The sequence below is a fragment of the Hypanus sabinus genome, chromosome 6, assembly GCF_030144855.1.
Source record: "Hypanus sabinus isolate sHypSab1 chromosome 6, sHypSab1.hap1, whole genome shotgun sequence".
In the NCBI taxonomy this organism is placed as follows: Eukaryota; Metazoa; Chordata; class Chondrichthyes; order Myliobatiformes; family Dasyatidae; genus Hypanus; species Hypanus sabinus.
Window position 1 is genome coordinate 77,137,129 of NC_082711.1, and position 24,800 is coordinate 77,161,928.

General features: G+C 37.9%; 1 protein-coding gene across 1 annotated transcript in view; it reads right to left on the reverse strand.

Annotated features, from left to right (window-relative positions):
- The window catches only part of LOC132395594 (polycystin-1-like protein 1), a 237,974-nt gene that overhangs the window by 37,421 nt on the left and 175,753 nt on the right, over positions 1–24,800 (reverse strand). The window contains exons 48-56 of the mRNA XM_059972420.1: positions 24,622–24,698; positions 21,451–21,646; positions 20,918–21,056; positions 20,722–20,806; positions 20,062–20,250; positions 13,377–13,495; positions 13,125–13,235; positions 5,295–5,418; positions 3,002–3,085 (exon numbers count right to left, since the gene is read on the reverse strand). Of these exons, the coding sequence (XP_059828403.1) occupies positions 3,002–3,085; positions 5,295–5,418; positions 13,125–13,235; positions 13,377–13,495; positions 20,062–20,250; positions 20,722–20,806; positions 20,918–21,056; positions 21,451–21,646; positions 24,622–24,698 (1,124 nt within the window). The remainder of the gene's footprint in view (positions 1–3,001; positions 3,086–5,294; positions 5,419–13,124; positions 13,236–13,376; positions 13,496–20,061; positions 20,251–20,721; positions 20,807–20,917; positions 21,057–21,450; positions 21,647–24,621; positions 24,699–24,800) is intronic.

A 24,800-nucleotide genomic window follows, 5' to 3' on the forward strand; every position in this document is an offset into this window, starting at 1 on the left:
CTTTTACTGATGGGATTTCAAATTAATTCCCTTGGCATTTAAGTCCATCTATTAGCAACAGAAGGCAGATTTCACTCTCCATATCACCGAGACACATCTGAACAATTCCCAAGCATTCCCATGAAATGTCAGTTTTTCAAATTGAGCAGTGCCTACAGCTGTTAGGGTCACTGTGGGGCCCCAAACTCTCAGCAGGTCAGGTTAAGAAAATTGACATTGAGTGATTTGAAGACCTAGTTTGGAGCATAAGCAATTATTTTTGGAGAAAAAGCAAAATAATGTGTTCCTTCCACCATTTAAGGAGAAGTGACAAAATGTCTGTGGTCTGCTGCATCTGATAGGATGAATTTGGGAAGGAAGGGTCCTTCCTGCATTTATGTAGCTGCATTTATGTATCCTGCATTTATGTAGCTGCATTTAGCCTAACCCATCCATTTAGAAATCTCTGGAATGTTCAGACGGTATCTTATATTCAGGGACAGATTTTTAGTTCCTCAGGTATCTGTCAAGAAGGGAATTCAGTGAGGATTCTGAAAAGGTGGAACAGCTGTTCTGGACCACTCAGCACCAATTGTAGTGGAGAGCAAACACATTACACCAGCCACTGGAAGAAGCATCGGATAAATGAGAAGCATTTAAAAGCAAGACAGTAAGAGTTCAGAGTCAGCGTGTTAAAGTCATAAGCAAGATGGTAAAAATAGGGAACCTTGGTTAGCAAAGGAGATCAAAGGTTTGGTCAGGAAAAGTGTATAAGTATATATGAGGATTACACGATAGATATCAAATGAGTCTTTGCAACTTCACAGGGAATAAAAGGAATATGAAATTGCATGGACAAGCAGAATTATGGAGAATCCCAAATCTTTTTTATAGCTCGGGGGAAAGTAGGTTCCTTCAGGGATCTATGGGTAAGTCTATGTGTGGAACCAGGGTATGAGTGGTGTCCCAAGTGAACTATGCTCATCAGTATTCACCAGAGAGAAGGATGTGGATGATGGAGACTGAGGGGAGAGGTCATGTTGACATCTGGGACATGCTTATGTCAGGAAGGAGGAAGTGTTAGAGATGTTGGCACATATTCAGTGAATAAATCCCCAAGGCCCAACAGCATCTTTTCCTTATTGATAATGGGAAGTAAGGGAGGAGATGGCTGGTGCTCTGATGGTGATTTTTGCATCGTCACTAGCCTTGGGTGACAGGCCAAAGGCAGGAGGGTAGTTAAGTCATTTTCTTAATCAAAAAGGTAGTAGGGATAAGCCAGTTTAGTCTTAGATCAGTAGTTAGGAAATCACTGAAATAAACTGACGAGAGAGGATTTATGTTCACTTGGAAAGGCAGGGACTGACTGAGGAATCTTTTCTCACAAATTTGAGACTTTTGAGCAAGTAACTAACAAAACTGATGAATGGCAGAATGGCCTACATGACTTTACGTTCAAGTTCAAGTTCAGTTTATTGTCATTCAGCCATATACATGTATACCACCAAAACGAAATAATATTCCTCTGGACCAAGGCGCACAGCACAGTACAACCCACACACATAACACAAAAAGTAATATTACCACAAACAAATTAATAAATAATAAGGTGCATAGATGATACCAGTTAAAATGTAAACAGTGTAATGCTACTGGCACTTCATGCTTGATGAGACTTGGGCTGTGGCAGAGGTTCAGTAGTCTTACTGCGTGGAGCAAGAAGTGACCTTATATGTCCTTCAGCAAGGGTCTGGTTGGAAGACTGATGCAGAGGGTTAAAGCACAAGGGATGTCAAATATTGACCAAACATCCACAATAAATGACTGGGACCTCAGCAGTACTGATGTACAGAGATCAAGGGATGATGTAAGATAATAGTTCCCTGAAAATGGCCAACATTTGGTGGACAAGGTAGTGAAGGAGGAATGTGGCACAGACTATAAAAGTTGGGATGTCATGTTATAGCTGTACGAAATTGCAGTTAGACTGAGGGTAGGAGCACAGTGCATAGTACTGATTAGGGTGGATATGCAGCAACTGAGATACGCCAAGATTCAAGGGGCATGTTTTTCCACACAGAGGGTAGTGGGTAGATGGAACTAGCTGCCAGTGTAAATGATAGAGGCTGTTACAAACCTAACATTTAAAAGCATTTGGATAGGAGAGGAGTACAGAGATATAGGACTAATGAGGATAAATGATATTAAGATCCACAGGAACTGTGGACCAGTTGGGCTTAAAGGCCTGAACGCGAGTCTGTAAGTTGGTCTTAAGGATGCGTTACTCAGACTCCACACTGCTGCTTTAGCCGAATTCTTGTCCGGTACAGAGGACCAACTCATCCAGCCATCAACCTTAAGGATAAATGTGGAGGGAGGGCACCACAGCCGTGAATCCAGTTTTCATGTAAGTGAGCTGTGTGAGGATCACCCAGTTGTTTATGAAAGCTACATTTTATTGAACTACATACAATGTAGCTGCAGCATAAACGAGGAAACTGGCTTCTTGTACATTCATGCTTACACAGTTCTGGCTATGTTTTATTTTAAAATGGGCCAATGGAAGATCAAACCAAATCCATATTGTGTTCTGTGGTCTGTGTAGAAGTTCCACAATTCTTGCACTGACTTGAAAATAAATGATCCACAGGCATGAATCTTAATATCTGGAGGATGATCATCCCAATCGTATTCCACAAGGAAATATTTTTATGTTTTCTAATAATTTTACTTGAACTTCTTCATTTCTACAAAAATTCTACTTTGAGAACAAAATGAATTGAAGGAACAATGGAATAAAAATAACCATCAAATCTAAATCAAAAATGCACAAATGCTGAATATCTAAAGTTAAAACAACAAATGCTGGAAATGTTGAGCAAATTGGGGAGCATCAGAGAAATAGAGTTAATCTTTCAAGTCAAAGTCTGCTAACTCTGAATGCTGCCTGACCTGCTGACCGTTTCCAGAATTTTTAAAGTAAAAACATTAGGTAATCTCGAATGGATCATAAGCCACTTACATTGCAATATGAGGCATTTCTGACTTGGGTTTTCCTCAGTGATGGTGCACCAATCAAGTGGCACTTCCCTTGAAGTGGACCAGCCTATCAGAGGTAATTGATAGTGCAATCAGCCACACACTTCGTACTTCAGACATTTTAGATTTATGTAAGCTATGACATCGCAATCGTTCAAGGACCACATCAATACTGAAGCAGTTTAAAGGAACAGCAACCTGAACAATAAGTAACAGATATTGAGTTAAAACACAACACAGTCTCCCTTTTCAGAGCATTCTGAAGGGGAAGAGTGAACAGTCAGTGCTCACGGTACATAGCACCAACAGAGGGAGAAGGATGATGTCCCATAGGTGAATTTAGGGAATTGACAGACAAATTAAAAATCAGGACATTAAAGGTAGTCATTTCAGGAATATTTCCAATTCTGTATGTGGCTGGACAGATGGTGCAGTGGGATGTGGATAGATTCCTGAGTCATTGGATCAGGGTCCAGAGGAGATGGGATGAGTCACAGGAAGCAATATGCCGAGGGGAGGCTTTGCTCGGATTGTTAGGGGATGGGGCATATGCATATAGGGGACATTAGGATGGAAGCAAATGACAGAAAGAGAAGACATCAAGGATGAAGAACAAGCAGGACTACCCTGCAAAATAATGCCAAGGTGATATTAAAGAATATTAAAAAGGCAAGCAAAAAGGCCATTTGTCTCAATGGTCAGAGTTTTCATAGTAAGACAGATAAACTAAACGGGAATGATTTACTTGGGATAAAGAAGACAAAGTTGTGTGAAGTGGGGTGGGGGAGGATTGAACTCAGATATCCTGGGCTATTCGATCTGGAAGAAATACAGGCAAAAGGAAGCAAGAGACTGGACAGGGCTACTGGTTTAAAAGAAGATTGACACAATGGTGAAGAAACACATGTGTTTGAGCCTGAATGGGTAGAGCTAACAAACACTAAGGGGCAGAAAATGTAGATGGAAATTGGAGCCAGCTTTAGAAATCAGTGGTGCATACATCAAGGATTCAGCTATATTTTTGGATGATTAATGCTTACCTATAGATTGGGCTGACAACAGTTCTAACAAAGCTATAGGGGAAGAATACCTGGAGTTTATACAGGATGAATTTCTTGACCCATATGTTGAGTAATCAGATAAAGTACAGACCATCCGACTCTAGGTGTGATGTAATAAGAAACAAATAACAATCTTACCGTGTCATGTCTCTTGAGGAGGAGCTGCCATAATATGATCAGAATATAACTATAATAGATATATATTACCACGTGTTGATAATAATATAATTAATTTATCATATTATTATATGACTATAATAAAGTGATTTACTTTGAAACTCAAATCCTGGATCTAAATAAAGGAAACAGTGATGATATCAGTGAGGAACAGTATCTGCGGGGTTGATGGTGGATGGCAAAGCAATATTTTAAGGGGGCATGAACTGATCACAACAATTGTTCATTCCTCTCCGGAACAACGATGAAACAGGAAGGAGAGGTCAAACAAGGCTAATGTGGAAAGTTTGGGGTGCTGTCAGATCCATGGAGAAAAATGATAAATGTTCTCTCTTTCAATCATTTATAAAATGTAAAGGGACTATCTTCCTCTTTACTGAGAATGTTCAGATTATGAAAAAAACAATACTTTTGTCTGGGCCACTGATTAAACATTTAACCCTCTAATAAATATAACTAAATCATAATATTCAATATAACTGATTAATCATGCATCTAAGCAAGCAAGTTTTTTTTAATTACTTCTGTTTTTTGAAAATCCCAATTATAAGAATATCAGGGGCAACCTCAGAGAAATGTTTAAAATTATGAGAGGCATAAATAAGGTGGGATGGTAACAGTCCTTTCTCTAGGTAGTCGAGTCCAAATGTAGGGGGAATGGCTTTATGGTGAGAAGGGAAGCTTTAAAAGGAACCTAAGAGGCAATGATCTCCATGCAGAGGCTGGTGGATCGAAGTGCCTAGGAAATGGATGAGGCGGGTACAACAGTATCATTTCAGAAGCACTTGCGTAGATAATGGAGGAGTGGGGCTTAGAGGGATATAGTCCATACACAGGAAATTGAGACCAGATGGGTGGTCAGCATGGACTCAATGGGCTGAAGAGCCTGTATCCATGCTGTAGTGCTTCATGCCTTTAGCTAGCCAATGTGAAAATGTAAGAGTTAAGAGCTTACTGTGCAATAAAGTGCACAACCTACCCTGGAGTGCTTTAGTCATGGAAACGGAAGGTGTATTGAAGATTACAAGTGAAATGTACCTGGGTTTTGGCTGCTGCATTGTTATACCAAGTGTCCCAATACAGGCCACGTAACAAGGTGGTAAAACTCCAATTCCACCAATCATCAGCCGTTTTCATATTTATGAAAGGATGTTTCACATTCCTAAATATATAAAAAAATAATTTTACTTATGAAATAAATTGTCAAGGAAAAATAATGCTTCATAATCATATTTTTAGTTCTTTTTTACTTCCACGTAAATAGTCAATTTTCTTTATCGATGATGGTGTAGCAAATTGATGATTGGTTAGTTAACCATCTTCCTTTCTAAAGACTTGTCTCATCCACAAGTTACAAGGGAGGAATTGTCTCCACTTACAAATGCTGTAAAAAGCACAGCAATCCTCTTTTGGTATATGGCTGAAGTATCCATGTTTCAAAAATATTATATTGATAGAATGCTATGCAGTGTCCTGCCATGGCTGCTTGGAATCATCTTCCACATAGGAGAATTGGGATAGTAGGCGGACAGGAATACCATCAGCTCCAAGTTCCACTCCAAGATGCACACTCTCTCCTGTGTCCTCATAATTCTCCTTTCTCTGTCTCTACCACCAGATCAAAATCTAAAAGCTCATCTGATGGCATAGTGAGAATACTTGCAGGAGATCAAAACTTAGGGATGGGCAAGCAATGCATAAACTCTGAAAATTAAAGTTCAACAAGGTGTTATTCTCAGTTTAGAGGTGATCATTTAAAATTGAGATTCTGCAATTCTCTACCCTGAAGGCATGAAGAGGGAAATCTTTGATGACATTTGAATGGCAGTAAAACCAGTTTTTGAAAGATTGTGGAATTGAAGGCTATAAATGGCAGAGCAAGCTTGAGGAGGATGAGATTGAGGGCTGATCAGCCATATTGGACTGCAGAGGGGCAGATAGCCCACTGGAAATCATATTTTCTTATGGTCTAATAGTAGATTATAAGCAATTTCAAAACACATCTATAGGAAAAGATTCCTTCAATGAACATTTGCCTAGGAATTCCAGTGCATCATGTGGTCAATAAGGTTAAATCATAAGGGCTGTTTTGGTCAAGTGAATGTCACTGTTAACTTCAGTTAATTCCCGAGCCTGAACGAAAGCATCTGACCTGCAAGGAACTGAAAATTTGGACAGTTGCAGTGGAGAACTATTACTACCCTTGAGTATAGGTTGAAAGGATATCAAGCAAGTATTACTATTCAGATGAAAAGTTATACTTGGTTGATAACTTTTCTGATGGAAGTTCCTGATGAAGGGTTTCAGCCCTAAAATTCATTTCTTTATTCCACTGCATAGATGCTGCCTGACCTGCCGAGTTCCTCCAGCATTTTGTGTATACTGTATAACTTTCTCCATCACTGCTGAGGACTTTGTTACAGACTCCTAGCTATCTTGGAATGCCCAGTCATTACTTCTCATTGGATAGCATGAGCTAATTCATTCTATAAACAAGTAATGGGAACTCACACCAGAAAGTGCCTGGTTATCTTTTCCAGAATGGGCCAAAATGACCATATTGTCATTCACATAGTCATTATCATTATCCATGGAATAAAATGTCCATGTTAAGTACATTTTCAAACAAATACTACTAAAATTAAAGAGCACTACATACTTTCATATTTCTTTTTTTCAATCTTTTTATTGAATTTCATATATAAAAATAAACATAACATAATAATGAATAGGTTATAAGTGCACTAGACTTGAAGTTGAATTAATAATAAGATAACAATATCCTATTAAAATATCAACAAAAAATAGTACATTAATCAATCAAACTTATAATAATTATACATGAAAAAGAGTAAAAATAATCATCAAAAGAAAAAAAAATTAAAAAATACAAGAAAAAAAATATATATTGAAAAAAAATAAAAACTAAACTAAACTAACATGGGCAGTAGTAACAGTTTATATGTATATGATAGTGTCAAAAACTCCGGAACTCCATACCAGAACAAGAATAAACAGAGAGAAGGTCTGGAAGAGGCCAAATTAATTCACATGAAAGTGTCGAATGAACGGTCCCCAAGTTTCTTCAAATTTAATTGATGAGTCAAAAATAGTGCTTCTAATTTTTTCTAAGCTCAGATAAGAAATAGTTTGAGAGAACCACTGAAACGTGGTAGGAGGATTTACTTCTTTCCAATTTTGTAATATAGACCTTCTGGCCATTAATGTTACAAAGGCAATCATTCGTCTAATTGAAGGGGAAAATCGATTACCATCCTCATTTGGTATACCAAAAATTGCAGTAATAAAATGAGGTTGTAAATCAATATTCCAAATTGAGGAAATGGTAGCAAATATGTCCTTCCAATAGTTATATAAGGTGGGACATGACCAAAACATGTGGGTCAATGAAGCCACATCTGAATGACATCTGTCACATTGAGGGTTAATATGAGAATAGAATCGAGCAAGTTTATCTTTAGACATATGAGCTCTATGTACAACTTTAAATTGTATTAAAGCATGTTTAGCACATATAGAAGAAGAATTAACCATTTGTAAAATTTTTTCCCATTTTTCTGTTGATATATTATATTGAAGTTCTTTTTCCCATTCTTGTTTAATTCTACCTGATATTTCTGGTTGTATCTTCATAATCATATTATAAATAAGAGCCACTAATCCCTTCTGACAAGGATTTAAGGTAAAAATCAAATCTGAAAAATCTATCAAAGTTGAATTGGGGAAGGATGGTAGAACTTTATGTAAAAAATTTCTGATTTGTAGATATCTAAAAAAATTAGATTTAGGTAACTTAAATTTGTTGGAAAGTTGGTCGAAAGACATCAAACTACCTTCAAAAAAAAGATCACAAAAACATTTTATACCTTTCCTTTTCCATATGCTAAAAGCTTGATCTGTCAAAGAAGGTTTAAAAAAGAAGTTAAGTAAGATAGGGCTATCAAGAACAAAGTTTTTCAGAGTAAAAAACTTACGAAATTGAAACCAAATTCGTAATGTATGTTTGACAATAGGGTTGGATATCTGTTTATTGAATTTAACTAAATCAGCAGGAAGAGAAGAATCAAGAACGGAGAATAGAGAATATCCCTGTGCATCATTGCATTCTAAATTTACCCACTGTGGGCACAATGGTGAATCCAAATCTAATTTCCAATATATTAAGTCTCGAATATTATTCGCCCAATAGTAAAATCTAAAGTTAGGTAAAGCTAAACCACCATCTTTTTTTAGATTTTTGTAATTGCCTTTTACTTAACCTGGGGTTTTTATTTTGCAACACAAATGAGGAAATTTTTGAATCAATGTTATCGAAAAAAGATTTAGGAATAAAAATTGGTAAGGCTTGAAATAAATATAAAAATTTCGGTAAAATCATCATTTTAATAGCATTAATCCAACCAACTAATGATAAGGATAAGCGAGACCATCTTGTAGTAAGTTGTTGAATTTGATGAAGCATAGGTAAAAAATTCAATCTGAATAAATCTTTATATTTCTTGGTAATTTTTATACCTAAATAGATAAAGTTATCAGTAACAACTTTAAATGGTATCCTGTCATTCAATAAAGTTTGCGCGTTTAAAGGGAATAATTCACTCTTATCCAAGTTTAGTTTATAACCAGAAAAACTACCAAATTGAGCCAACAAGGATAAAATAGCGGGAATAGACCTGTCAGGATCAGAAATATATAACAACAAGTCATCAGCATAAAGTGATAACTTGTATAACTTCTCATTATGGGTAATACCAAAAATATTAGGAGATTCACGAATAGCAATGGCTAAAGGTTCTAATGCGATATTAAATAATAAAGGACTTAAGGGACAACCTTGTCTCGTACCACGAGATAATTGAAAAAAAGAGGATCTGTAATTATTTGTAAGAACAGAAGCAACAGGTTTATAATATATTAATTTAATCCATGATATAAAATTAGGACTAAAATTAAAATTTCTCAAAGCATTAAATAAGTATGTCCATTCAACTCTATCAAAAGCTTTTTCAGCATCTAATGAAATAACGCATTCTGGGGTTGTGGGTGATGAAGTATAAATGATATTAATCAATTTTCTAACATTAAAAAAGGAATACCGATTCCTAATAAAACCAGTTTGGTCTTCTGAAATAATCTGTGATAGTAACTTTTCTAACCTAATAGCTAAAATTTTTGTAAGAATCTTAGAGTCTACATTTAATAGCGATATAGGGCGATAAGATGCACATAAAGTAGGATCCTTATCTTTTTTAAGAATTAGAGAGATAGTAGCTTCATAAAAAGACTGGGGTAATCTCTTCTTAGCAAATGCATCATTAAAGATTTCACATAACCAAGGGGAAAGCGAAGAAGAAAAAGTTTTAAAAAATTCAATAATATAACCATCAGGACCAGGAGCTTTCCCTGAATTCATTGATGAGATAGCCTCTCCTATTTCGGCCATAGAAATAGGAGCATCGAACAAGCTATGATCTTCATCTGTCAGTTTGGGAATATTCAAATTGTTAAAAAAGTTGAACTATGTGTTATGTTGAAGAATTTTTGGAGAGAAGATGCCATTTCGTTTTAGGCTTTAACTTATGAAGCTGCGGTATAGCTTTTTACTTTGGTCTGTAGACCTGGTTTTTTTTATTATCATGATTTACAGATGCTCTTTTAATTTTACTATAATGTCTTTTTTCTTAATTTTTTTCCCTCTGGATTAGATATACATGTTAAGACTTTGTAATAATGATTTATTTTTTAAGATGTCGTTTCTTCTTCCCATAAGACTTTGTTTTCCGTAAGCGTTTATTTGCTTGTATTTGAGAATGGGACGAATGTTTTGGATTTTTGGACCTTTTTTTATATATTGTAGTGGTTATTGAATCCTTTTTTAATCTTATTTTGATGACCTTTTTTTTAAAAAAATTTTTTTTAACAGATTGGTGAATTTACATTTATGTTCTGTAATATGGTCTTTTCAAAATGTCGTTTCTTCTTCCCATAAGTCTCTGTTTTTGAAACGTCATTTTCTTATATTTGAATATGGAATCTTTTTTTTAAAGGCATATTACACTATTTTAAACTTCAATGTTTATCCTTTTTTATTAATGATCTTTTGCTTTATTATATTATTTTTCATTTTGATTGATATATATTCTTTCTTTTTACAACCCTGTATTTATATCTGGGTGTTATATAGTCTCTTTTTTCTTTCTTTTCATGGAGTTGCCATCTTGAAAATGGGGGTAATATTAGTATTAGTTCGTGTGCCTGCCGCTTGGTTTTTTATCGAGGTGTTGGGGGAGGGGGGAGGGATCTTTTTTCATGCTTTTGCTTTTTATTTTTTTGCTTTTAGTTTATGGGCTGACTTTAAATTATTAATATTGTTGAGGTGTCATGTTCTCCGGTTGCTCCTGAATCATTTTTCCTTCTTCCTGAATTATGGGTTATGTGTCTTTTTAACCTTTTATGATATATACAATTAATATTGGCATGATGGATAAGTCTATTAACTTTATCTCTTAGAATACTAATAGTTTAAATCATCCGATTAAATGTAAAAAATATTTAAAGTATTCCACAGACTAAATGCTACTATTACCTTTGCACAGGAGACCCATATTAAGAGGGAGGATAATCAACGCTTTTTTAGGTTCTGGAGGGTCAACAATTTCACTCGAATTGTACCGCCAAAATTAGGGGTGTGTCTATTTTTATAGACCCCTCAATTTCATTTACACATCATGAAATTATTTCTGATCCACAGGGCAGATTTTTGTTGATAACTGGTTCACTTTTTAATCGAAAAGTGGTTCTAGTTAATATTTATGCTCCAAACTTTGACTGCCCTGAATTTTTTAAACGTTTATTTACTTCCCTTCCTAATCTAAATGAATATATGATGATAATGGGTGGAGATTTCAACTGTTGTCTGAACCCTTCGATGGATAGATCTAAACCTATTCGAATTCTTCCGAATAGATCAGCCTTGCTTATTAATTCCTTTATGGTTGATTCGGGAATTACTGAAATATGGCGGTTTTTGAACCCTAAAGATAAAGAATTTTTGTTTTTTTCACATGTATATCACAATTATTCTAGAATTGATTATTTCCTTATTGATCATTGTTTATTAACAGATGTTACTGATTGTAAATATGATTCTATTACCATTTCGGATCATGCACCTTTGAAGTTATCTATCAAGATTTCGGACTCTTCCAATAATACTAGATCTTGGAGACTTAACGCTACTTTACTTCAAGATCCAGAATTTATCACCTTCATAAAACAGCAAATTGACTTGTTTTTCTCAACAAACTATACTGAAGAGATTGACAGAGGAATACTCTGGGACTCTTTTAAGGCTTTTATCCGTGGACAAATTATCTCATATTCCGTTGGTAAAAGAAAACAAAGATATTTAGATATTGCTTTATTAGTGGATAAAATTAAAGAAATTGATAAGATTTATTCCGTGACTCCTACCAAAGAACTTTATAAGAAGAGAGTTGAGCTTCAAATGGAACATAGCTTATTATTATCTTCTTCAATTGAGAATCAATTAATTAGGACCAGGGCTCAATTTTATATTCATAGTGATCGAACTGGTAAATTGTTAGCTAACCAATTAAAAGCTATTTCGACTAAGCGACAAATTATTAAAATTCGTAAACAAGACGGTAATCTGACTACTGATCATAAAGAAATCAATAACACTTTCCAAGATTTTTATAAATCTTTATATCAATCAGAATTTGATGGCAATCTGTCCATGATGGATATTTTTTTAACATACTTTCATATTTCTGTGATAATTTTCCATATTTTTTTTGTAATTTATTTTTTTATTGAAGTTCATCATCAAACATTTCCAAAAGATGTATTTCAGACATTGTACATATATATCATACAATCATATATATCACAAATCTCCACAAAGTATTTATCTGAGGTACACACTTATAGAAAAGAGTGGAAAGAAAAAATAAGCAAAAGGAAAAAAACTATGTCCAAGTAGGGAGTGATCTAAAGGTAGTTCTATCAAAATGTCAGCAGCACACTTCCATCTTATTCACACATGAGTAAAAAACAATAGCCTAACTAGTTTTTCTTATCACGTTTGGGAACCCTGTTGTGTTCATTATTGAGGGATAGTGGAGAGCACACCAATTCAACTGAAATTTATTAGCAACCTTGCTTGTACACTCCCGTGTGGGATTGGCTAACTGAGGACATGGGAATAACACTATTAACTACCACTGCAAGCCCTGCCAATGTTCAAAATGCTTCCCATTTTCCCCTTTTATCAGCCTAGGTTATAATTTCAACTCAAGTCATTGTACATAGATATGATGACATAATGTATAAATGCAAATTCTTCCTTGTGACCGCATTTCTGTAAGTTATTGTTTATGATTCTTTCTGCAGACTAAACTACGTAAGCAGCTCTCAGAAATGTTCATTTTGCACAGAAGAAAATTCTAGGTTGATGAAATTAGAATTGACCAGCCCTGATTAGGATACAATTAAATTATGCAGAAGTTTTGATGCTGGACTCATTCTATTGAAAGTCATGCAGCTAAATTCAATAAATCCATTCATTTATGAATGAATATTGGAAAGTAAACAATGTAAAGGGATGAGAAATTGTCATTGAAATAATTGATTAAGATCCTTTTGAAAGATCATCAGCCTGAATTGTCAACTATGTTCCGCTCTACTCTGAGTTTAATATGTTTCTAGTTCATTCATATTCTAGAACCTGTAGTGACATGATTTTGGTTTAGTCTGAATCCTTTCCAAGGCATTCATTTTAAGGCATTTGAAGACAACTGCAAAAGCAGGCACGAAAAAACATACCTTGTAAACTCCACTCGAATGGCTTGATTGAGGTGATACTCATCTTTGGAAAATTTACCAAATGTTATCAGCAGCAGCAGTATCAGCATAACAATGTAAAGTCCAAATTCTCTGCAACAAGGAAAATAATTAAGTTTTAAAAAGGGGTAAGGAAAGGATAAGGACTAGGGAGAGGGAAAAGTTAACAGTTAAGCAATTAAAGTTTCCCTAAAAAGGATGATAATTTTTTTTAAAAGTTAAAAATGTGAATACTGTAATGTTTGTTGAATGAGGTTTTCCTTTCTCATGCGGTCTTTCGCTTCCTTTAGCTGAGCAGGAGTTGGTGGTCGAGCTAATCGTAAATATCGAACCCTTTGACGAGCAGCCACAATCTGCTCAGTAGAGATATATAAACAAAACATTACTGAATAGCACACAGAAGTTTCAAGCTAATATCTAATATTATAGTTGTCTTGCCACATTTCAAGTGAAAACATCCATTGCAATTGCACAATGACACACTTGATTAAAAATGGCTTTTACTCAGACAGAATGGTTTTTATGTGTGGTGTACCAATGTCCAATGTCTCTCGTGCATCAGACATGCATTCATTGATGACATCAGAATGCTCTCATTGAGAAATGTTGTGGTATATGAGCAGCCTGTGACTTACATTTGTAACTCACAGCACAACCCGGATCCAATCCCACACCAGCTTATAAAATGAAGTGAGATGAAGCCCATCGAAGTTTCATTAATTTATTTATTTCCGCATGTCACCCTCAGTTAACTTGCTCAACAGTTCTTAACTGGATTTCCCAAAACAATGGCAGCCATTGTATATAATTCACAGCTGCGACCCCACCAGTCTAATGGGCTCATGCCTTCCAGCAGCACTGGACTTCAGATGTATTATCCCTCTCAACCCTATTACCTGCCTTCTCCCCTTAACCTTCAATGTTCTGACTATTCAAGAACCAATCAACCTCTGCTTTAAATATACTCAAAGACATGGCTTTCACAGCCATCTGTGGCAATGAATTCTATTAAGTTCACTACCCTGCAGCTAAAGAAATTCCTCCTCATCTCTGTTCTAAATGGACATCCCTCTATTCTCAGACTGTGCCCTCTGGTCCTAGGCTCCCCCACTATAGGAAACATCCTCTCTACATCCACTCTGTCTAGTCCTTTCAATATTCAATAGGTTTCTATGAAATCCCACCTTATTCTTCTAAACCTCAGCAAGTACAGGCCCAGAGCTATCAAATGCTCCTCATAGTTAATCGTTTTACTCTCAAAATCATTCTGATGAACCTCTTCTGCACCCTCTCCAATACCAGCACATCTGTTCCTAGATAAGGGACCAAAAACTACTCACAATGCTCCATGGGCAGTCTGACCAATAACTTATAAAGCCTCAACCTACATCCTTGCTCTTGTATTCTAATCCTCTCAAAATGAATGCTGACATTGCATTTGCCTTCCTTACCACAGACTCAACCTGCAAGTTAACCTGTAGGGAATCCTGCACGAGGACTCCCAATTCCCTTTTCACCACAGAGTTTTGAGTTTGTTCCCTGTTTAGAAAATAGTCTATGCTTTTATTCCTTAGACCAAAATGCATGACCATATACCTTCCGACACTATATTCCATCTGCCACTTCTTTGTCCATTCTCCAAATCTCTGCTAGTCCTCTGCAGACTTTCCCTACTAATGATTCTTTTAGTTGCTCTGTAGGTTTTTAAAAACTTCCCAATCCTCTATCTTCCCACTAATTTTTGTATTGTTGTATGCCCTTTCTTTTGCAAGAACCTATCAAGTTCAACCTTAAATACATCCAATGACCTAGTCTCCACAGCTGCATGTGCTATTTTTCCCTTGTCAGCCATGGTTGTACGAGTTCACCATTTGAGTATTTCTTCATTGTTAGAATACACATGTCCTGCATTTTCCTCATTTTTCCCAGAAACACACACCATTGCTGCTCTGCTGACATCCCTGCCTTCACACACAGTAGATCTTTCCAATTTACTTTGGCCAACTCCTCTCTCATGCCACTGTAATTTCCCTTACTCCACTGAAATACTGCTACATCAGACTTTACTTTCTCTCTATCAAATTTCAAGTTGAACACAATCATTTTGTAATCACTGGTTCCTAAGGGTACTTTTACCTTCAGCTCCCAAATCACCTCCGGATCTTACATAACATTTCAGTATAGCTGATCCCCTAGTAGGCTCAACGACAAACTGCTCTCAAAAGCCATCTCTTGGGCATTCAACAAACTCACTCTCTTGAGATTCATTACCAACCTGATTTTCCCAATTGACCTGCATGTTAAACTCTCCCATGACTATCATAACATTGCCCTTTTGACTCGCCTTTTCTATTTCCTGTTGTAACCCGTGGTCCACCTCCCAGCCACTGTTGTGAGGCCTGCATACAATGTCCTTTTACCCTTGCAGTTTCTTAACCCAACCCACAAGGATTCCGTTCCCATGTTGCATCTTTCTACTAATTTGATGCCATTCTTTACCAGTAGAGCCACACCACCCCCTCTGCCTACCTTCCTATCTGTCCAATATAACATGTAACCTTGGACATTCAGCTCCTAACTACAATCATCCTTCAGCCACAATTCAGTGATGGCCACAACATCATACCTGGCATTCTGTAATATTGCAACAAGATCATCCATCTTGTTTCTTATACTACACGCATTTAGTACCATATTTGCTATCCTATCTGATTCTGATCCCTAATGATTTTATAGTCAGCCTGATGGCTGTAACTAAGTCCCATCACCTCCCTGCCCTTCCTGACAGTCTGACTGCACGCTATCTTTACTTTTTTACCATCCGTCCTATCCTGAGTCTCTTCACTCCGATTCCCACCCCTCGCCAAGTTAGTTTAAACCCTCCCTAACAGCTCTAATAAATCTGCCAGTGAGAAAATTGGTCCCCCTCAGGTTCAGGTGCAACCCATCAGTTTTGAACAGGTCAAACCTCCCCCAGAAGAGATCCCAATTATCCAAGAACCTGAAGCCCTGCCCCCTGCACCAGCTTCTCAGCCATGCATTTATCTGCCAAATCAGCCTGTTTTTACCTTCACTGGCACGTGGCACAGGCAGCAATCCAGAAGTTACTACCCTAGAGGTCCTACTTCTCAGCTTTCTGCCTAGCTCTCTAAACTCTCTTTTCAGGACCTTATTGGTACCAATGACATAGGAAGGAAAAACAACACATACTAAGACAACTGGCTGCTCCCCCCTCCCTCTCCAAAATGTTGTGGATATGTTCTAAGGCACCCCTGGCACCTGGGAGGCAACATACCATTCGGGTGTCCCGTTCACGCCCACAGAATCTCCTGTCTGTTCCCCTCACTATCAAGTCCCCTATCACTACCACTCCCTTCTTCATTCTCTTTCCCTTCTGCACCACGGACCCACGGTGCCTGTAACGCAGTCATCATGGCATTCTCCCGGGAAGTCATCCCCCACAAGAGTATCCAAAGTGGTAGACTTGTTTTTGAGGGGAATGACCTCAGGGTTGCTGTGCTCTAACTGCCCGTTTCCATTTCTCCTGACAGTCACCCACCTACTTGCCTCCTGCAACTTCAGGGTGACTACTCTATATAACTCTAACAAAGTGATTTCTTGTGGCCCTTAACATATGCATAGTGCTTCCTTTGTCTGTGAATACCTCAACCTGCGGAATCAAAAAAGAACAAGAATGAATTTTAAAATATTTTCATTACAGTGCCGTATTGCTCAATGACTTTGAGATTCTGCAGATTTTTTGATGAAGTGAGTGAAGTTTTTAAAAATTTAAATCAGAAATTGAGACAATGTCATTTGCAGTGCAGTTATGTTAATTTGGGCTCAATGATACACTCAGGATTACATCATAGTGAACATTATATGCTGTTTTTTCAGTATTACTGTATGTTGAAGTATCTACTACATTTAAACCATGCTCTTTTTATCTAATCAATCATAAATGGGAAAATAGTTCATCTTTACCAAAGTTCTTTTGCAGTTTCATAAGAAAATGGGAAGCTCCCCAAGCACAATCTTAAATATAAAGTAAAATGAAGTGAACTCTTAAAGTTTGTTTAAATATTGTCGCAAAGGTAATGATACAGTTGTCATGGAGGATTTCAACATGCAGGTAGACTGGGAGAATCAGAATGGTACTGGACCCCAGGAAAGGGAGTTTGTGGAGTGCCTCCGAGATGGATTCTTAGAACAGCTTGTACTGGAGCCTACCAGGGAGAAGGCAATTCTAGATTTAGTGTTGTGCAATGAACCGGATTTGATCATGGACCTTGAGGTAAAGGAATCATTTGGAGGTAGTGACCATAATATGATATGTTTTAACCTACAATTTGAGAAGGAGAAGGGAAAATCGGATGTGTCAGTATTACAGTTGAACAAAGGGAACTACGGAGCTATGAGGGAGGAGCTGGCCAAAGTTCAATGGAACAATACCCTAGCAGGGAAGACAGTGGAACAAAAATGGCAGGTATTTCTGGGAATAATGCAGAAGGTGCAGGATCGGTTCATTCCAAAGAGGAAGAAAGATCCTAAGGGGAGTAAGGGGCGGCCGTGGCTGATGAGGGAAGTAAAGGGTAGTATGAAAATAAAAGAGAAGAAGTATAACATAGCAAGGATGAGTGGGAAACCAGAGGACTGGGAAGCTTTTAAAGAGCAAACAGAAGATAACAAAAAAGGCAATACGCCAAGAAAAAATAAGGTACGAAGATAAACTAGCCAAGAATATAAAGGAGGATAATAAAAGCTTCTTTAGGTATGTGAACAGCAAAAAAATAGTTAAGACCAAAATTGGGCCATTGAAGACAGAAACGGGTGAATTTATTATGGGGAACAAGGAAATGGCAGATGAGTTGAACAGGTACTTTGGATCTGTCTTCACTAGGGAAGACACAAACAATCTCCCAGATGTAATAGTGGCCAAAAGAACTAGGGTAAACGATGAACTGAAGAAAATTTATATTAGGCAAGAAACGGTGTTGGATAGACTGTTGAGTCTGAAGGCTGATAAGTCTCCGGGACCTGATGGTCTGCATCCCAAGGTACTTAAAGAGGTGGCTCTAGAAATTGTGGATGCATTGGTAATCATTTTCCAATGTTCTATAGATTTAGGAACAGTTCCTGGTGATTGGAGAGTGGCTACTGTTGTCCCACTTTTCAAGAAAGGAGGGAGAGAGAAAACAGGGTATTATAGACCGGTTATCCTGACGTCAGTGGTGGGAAAGATGCTGGAGTCAATTATGACACATTTGGATAGCAGTAGAAGGATCAGTCCGAGTCAGCATGGATTTATGAAGGGAAAATCATGCTTGAGTAATCTTCTGGAGTTTTTTGAGGATGTAACTATGAAAATGGACAAGGGAGAGCCAGTGGATGTAGTGTACCTGGACTTCCAGAAAGCCTTTGATAAAGCCCCACATAGGAGACTAGTGGTCAAAATTAGGGCACATGGTATTGGGGGCAGAGTACTGACATGGATTGAAAATTGGCTGGCTGACAGGAAACAAAGAGTAGTGACCAGTGGGGTACCACAAGGTTCGGTGCTGGGACTGCAGCTGTTTACAATATACATTAATGATTTAGATTAAGGGATTCAAAGTAACATTAGCAAATTTGCTGATGACACAAAGCTGGGTGGCAGTGTGAAATGTCAGGAGGATGTTATGAGAATGCAGGGTGACTTGGACAGGTTAGGTGAGTGGGCAAATGTATGGCAGATGCAGTTTAATGTGGATAAATGTGAGGTTATCCACTTTGGTGGCAAGAACAGGAAGGCAGATTACTATCTAAATGGAGTCAAGTTAGGAAAAGGGGAAGTACAACGAGATCTAGGTGTTCTTGTACATCAGTCAATGAAAGCAAGCATGCAGGTACAGCAGGCAGTGAAGAAAGCTAATGGCATGCTGGCTTTTATAACAAGAGGAATTGAGTATAGGAGTAAAGACGTCCTTCTGCAGCTGTACAGGGCCTTGGTGAGACCCCACCTGGATTATTGTATGCAGTTTTGGTCTCCAAATTTGAGGAAGGACATTTTTGCTATTGAGGGTGTGCAGTGTAGGTTCACAAGGTTAATTCCCGGAATGGCGGGACTGTCATATGTTGAAAGATTGGAGCGACTGGGCTTGTATACACTGGAATTTAGAAGGATGAGAGGGGATCTGATTGAAACATATAAGATTATTAAGGGATTGGACACACTGGAGGCAGGACGCATGTTCCTGCTGATGGGTGAGTCCAGAAGTGGAGGCCACAGTTTAAGAATAAGGGGAAGGCCATTTAGAACGGAGATGCGGAAAAACTTTTTCATCCAGAGAGTGGTGGATATGTGGAATGCTCTGCCCCAGATGGCAGTGGAGGCCAAGTCTCTGGATGCATTCAAGAGAGAGTTCGATAGAGCTCTTATAGATAGCGGGGTCAAGGGATATGGGGAGAGGAACAGGGTACTGATTGTGTATGATCAGCCATGATCACAGTGAATGGTGGTGCTGGCTAGAAGGGCCGAATGGCCTACTCCTGCACCTACTGTCTATTGTCTATTGTCTTTTCACTGTGCCAACACTCATATAAATGGCCCAAAGAATCAATAAACCATGGCACAATGTTCAAATTATTAAATAATTTTCTCCTCTCCTCATGTGTGATTGTTTCAAGAGAACAGCTTCCCTCCAGATGTCTTTTATGTGGGAATCTTGGCAGCAAATACTGATGGCTTCTTAGCATGGCGTCAAAGTTTGATCCTCTCTTTATCTTACATCCAAGTACTATCCAGCAAGAGCCATTAGTGTATAACCAGAAGAGAAATCTCCAAAACTTGTAAAATTTTACAAGAATTACCAAAAAAATACCAGATACAAGTAAAATTAGTTGTGCAAAATAGTTTGTGTGTAAAATAGATTTTTTTTACCCTGTCAAGGTCCATTGGGTCAGAGTATGGATTGTAATGGGTATCAATGGGACAGCTCTCTGAAAGAAAACCAGGTTCGGAATTCCATTGCTTGCAGACGTCTGATGAAGTATTTGAATCAATGTTGCCAACGTAAAAGTCAATACAGTCTTTGTTTTTCAGTGCGACTACAGCTGCCATACAGAAAATCTGAAAAGGAATTTGAACAATCAGTGAACTGTGCATTCCTGCTTGCAGATGTGCCAAACGATTTACTAGTACAAATTTCAACTTTGGAATAAATGCTTTCCTCTGTAAGGATTCTTTCCCAGTATGCAAATGAAAAACTGGCTGCTGAATACATCATCTGAGAGTTATCTTGACTGATGATAGGACCAATTCAGTATGGTCATCTTTAGTGTAGGTATCCACTCTGCCATGTAACTTACCAAATTCAATTTAAATTGTGATAAATGGATGAGGTACACGGCAGCAATGAACTGATTTAATGTTTGAACCAGTATGAGACTAAATTGTGTTCATGCAGGACGTGCTAAGAAGCACTTAGAATGATGTTGAGTGTGATATTCCTACCTTTCACACATCTTTTGTCAGTTTTTTTCATTGTAGAAGCAAAGTGAAGCAGTTATATAATTGATCACTGAATTTCGCATCACTTACTGCAATAGGCTGGATGACAAAGACACAGTACAGGAGAGAAAAAAACAGCGAATGTAACCACAGTATAGATTTGGTTGGTCCAAACCTGAAATCAGTAAGACAAATTGTTTCAATATTCATGCTTATAATTCAAAACAAATCAAATTTCTGGTTTAAAAAAAAAGCAGCTGGTAACACAGCATCCAGTCCTCCTTACCGCAGTCCCAATATACTTGTTATCAACACACACGCCAAGATAATCAAGAGGCAGACAATCCACGCCAGATAACAGCACCAAGATGGGAGTAAATGCTGGCTTTTATTTGCCACAGGTTGTTCAAACAAACTGCTGTGTTCTAGAAATATTAACAAAAAGAAAGAGGATTTAAAGATTATACTCAGAAACATCTACTTGAGAATGCAGGATGCCTCGGATTATCTATGAAGAATAATTAGGGATAAGCTGCAAGGTATTCAATATGGCCACAACTCTCCCAAAGCTGGTGCTCTATGTTAGAGGAAGGCAATTGGAGCAGTGGGAAATACAAATGTTCCAAATAAAACCAAGCATGGAATGCACATTGTATTAAAGATCAATGGTAATTTAACAAGTGAAGATCCATTTCTACAGGATTATTTTTTTTAGTCAGCAATGATTTTTAGATGCAGTTTCTGCAGTATTATTAGTTTTGTCTGCATTCTAAAGAAAAGCTACAATGCTCAATATGCAAATTCTTGATCTATTTTCACCTGATGAATAATCTGATCGTAGGTCACTGGAGCTATGTTTTGAGACCTTTGGTTCTGGCCTGGCATTTTCCCGTGAACTGCAATCCTCAAATCCACTTGAGCTGCCTTCAGATGAGCAAGTTCCACCCTTCTTATTGCTTCCATCGCTGTAGTGCACTGAATGAATACTGGGAGCATGACAGCCCAATATACCTCGCTGTGGAAAGGCAAACACAAGGCTACAGAGAAATCATTTAATTAATGTCAACTTTAATTTCTGATCCTGTCTAGCCTCAAACTTCTCTATGTTTGTAACATTCTCCTGCTTTACAATCATACATGATCTGTGCTGTATTAATACCAGTGTTTTTCATGTCTTTGACTGATAACTGTGTTGTTCATTTTTATTATTCTACTTTTGGCAGCCAGTTCTTCAGTCACCTAGGCCCTGAGCTCAGCATATCCATTCTAAACCTGGCCCAGATCTCTCTGATTTAGCTTTTGAGATGAGCTCAATGCCTTTTGTGCTCACTTCGATTGACAGAACACCAACCCCCACAGGCCTCAATGACCCTGTAATCTCATTTTTGGAAGCTGACATGAGAGCATCTTTCTAGAGGGTGAACCCATCGAAAGCATCTGGTACAGATGGTGTAACTGGTCAAGTACTGAGGACCTGTGCTAATGAACTGGCTGGAGTGTTTACATTCATCTTCAACCTCTCGCTTCAGCCTTATGAAATACCCACCAGCTGCAAGCAGGCTTTAATTAATGCCTAAGAAGAGCATGGTAACCTGCCTCAGTGATCAGCATCCTGTAGCACTTAGATGCACTGTAACGAAGTGCATCGAAAGGATGGTCAATTCCTGTCTGAGGAGTGTCCTGAATCCACTCGAATTTCCCTACTGTTACAATAGGTCAACAGTAGGTGCCACCTGACTGAGCCTTCACTCAGCTCTGGAACACCTGGACAATGAAGATGCGTACATCAAAATGCTCATCACTGACTACAACTCAGCATTCAACACCAGCATCAACACAGGTACACAACAGGGCAGTGTGCCTAGTGTGCTCATTTTATACTGATGATTGTGTGGCTAAGTACAGCTCCAATGTGGTTGGCTGAATCAAAGATGGTAACGAATATAGAAGGGAGATTGAAAATCTGGGGTTGAATGGTGCCACAACAGCCTCTCACACAATATCAGCAAAACCATAGAGTGCATTATCAACAACAAACAGGAGGAAGAAGCCATAGATCCATTATTCAATATTATTAAGGTAAAGATAGTCAGTACCATTAAAAACCCTTGGATTTAGCATATCAAAGGACCTGTCTTAAAGTCATCATGTAAGTGCAATCACAAAGAAGTGTCACCAAAAACTTTGACAAACTTCTATGGGGGCACAGTGGAGAGTATTCTAACTGGCCAGTTACAGAAACAGCAATGACCAGGAACAGAAAGTACTACAGAAGATGGTGGATACAACCAGTCAAAGTGCTCCTGACAATTGACCACATTCACATGGGAGTGCTGCCATAAGAAAGCAGCATCCATCAGCAAAGACCCCCAACATCCAGGCCTTGGTCTCTCATTACTACAAGGGTGCAGGAAGTACGGAAGCCCTGGGGTCTCCTCCCACACTGCCAGGTTCAGAAACTGTTATTACCCCACAACCATCAGGCTCCTGAACCAGCGGGGATAACTTCACTCACCACAACTCTTGAATTGAATCTACAACCTACAGACTCACTTTCAAGAACTTTTTAGTAACTCATGTTCTCAATATTATTTTTAATTTGCACAACTTGTCTTCTTTTGCATATTGTTTGTCAGTCTTTGTTTATGTATCTTTTTTTGTAAATTCTATTGTATTTCTCTATTTTCCTGTAAATGCGTGCAAGAACATAAATCTCAAGGTACTATATTGTAACATATACCTACTTTGATAATAAATTTTTACTTTGAAACTGTAGCTTTTACTTTGGTGGTGCTGGCAAAATTATCCTACATATGTGTCTAGTTGCTTCCGAGTGGTCATGCAGAGAGATGAAATTCTGATAACTCCACAGCAGATAGAGAACGGTTCTAAAATATAAATCATGCAATCTGCAGTTTGCTTAATTAATTTGCTCCTTAACTGATTGCAATTGTGTCTGTGTTTTAATTTTAAAATAAAAATAGATTTTTCCATTCTTGGATTAGTTTTAATACTTATGTTTACCCTTTTCACTGTTTCTGAATACAAGGGCTAAACTGAAGTGTTTTTGATGCCTGGAGGCACTGCTCACACTCTCAGAATAAAGGATCGGCAAATCAGGCTGTGACCAGAAGTTTCTGCATCCAGTGGATGGTGAACCCTTTGAGTTCTCCAACCAAGGGATGTCGGGGCTCAGCTGCAGAGCATATTCCAGACGGAGGTTGATAGATCTTAGGATATTAAGCAATCCAGGGACTTAGTGATAGCTCAGGGAAATGGCACCAAAGTAAGATCAGTGGTGGCCATACAGAATGGCAGAGCAAATTCATGGGGCAAATAACCAACACTTGCTTCTACTCCTTATCTTATGTTTCTATGCAGTGTATGGTACTGAGGACAAGTGAGTTCTCAAGGTAACCGTGAACACCATGAGTGCAAGGGTTGTGGCCACAGACAGATTGTTGTTGCTGGAAATGCCGGCCCAATTACTACCTCTATGGCTTGGTGATAAGATTTTGTTTTGAAAATATTTTTAAGAATCTACTTGAAATAGAGTCTTAGAGCAGTACAACACATAAACAGGCCTTTCAGCCAATCTAGTCTGTGCCAAGCTGTTGCTCTACCTGCTCCCATTGACTGCAGCTGGGCCATAGTTTTCCATACTCCTTCCATCCGTGTACTTACCCAAATTTAAACGTTTCAATCAGACCTGGACCCACCACTTCTATTGCAGCTTGTTCCATACTCGCACCAGCCTCTGAGTGAAGAAGTCCCCCCTCAGGTTCTCATAAATATTTCACCTTTCACCCTTAACCTAAGACCACTAGTTCTATTCTCACCCAACCTCAGCGAAAAATGCCGGCCAGCATTTACCTTATCTATGATTTTGTAAATATTGTACAACATTAAAATCGCTTTGTAAATATAAGTTACTATTCTTTAATTATCTTGACAAGAACTGTCTGGACCCATCTGAAACTTAGTTCTTACCTCATACTTTTTTCTCCATGCCTCCTGGGCCCACTGCTGCAAGTTCTGCCAGGACAGGAAGGATTCAATTGTACTGTCTGAGAATAAGAGAGCATCTCAAATAGCTGAAGATGTATTTTGCAACAAAGATTATTTAAATAGCCAAAATGAGTTGTTTGTTGGTATAGTGTGAACTACTT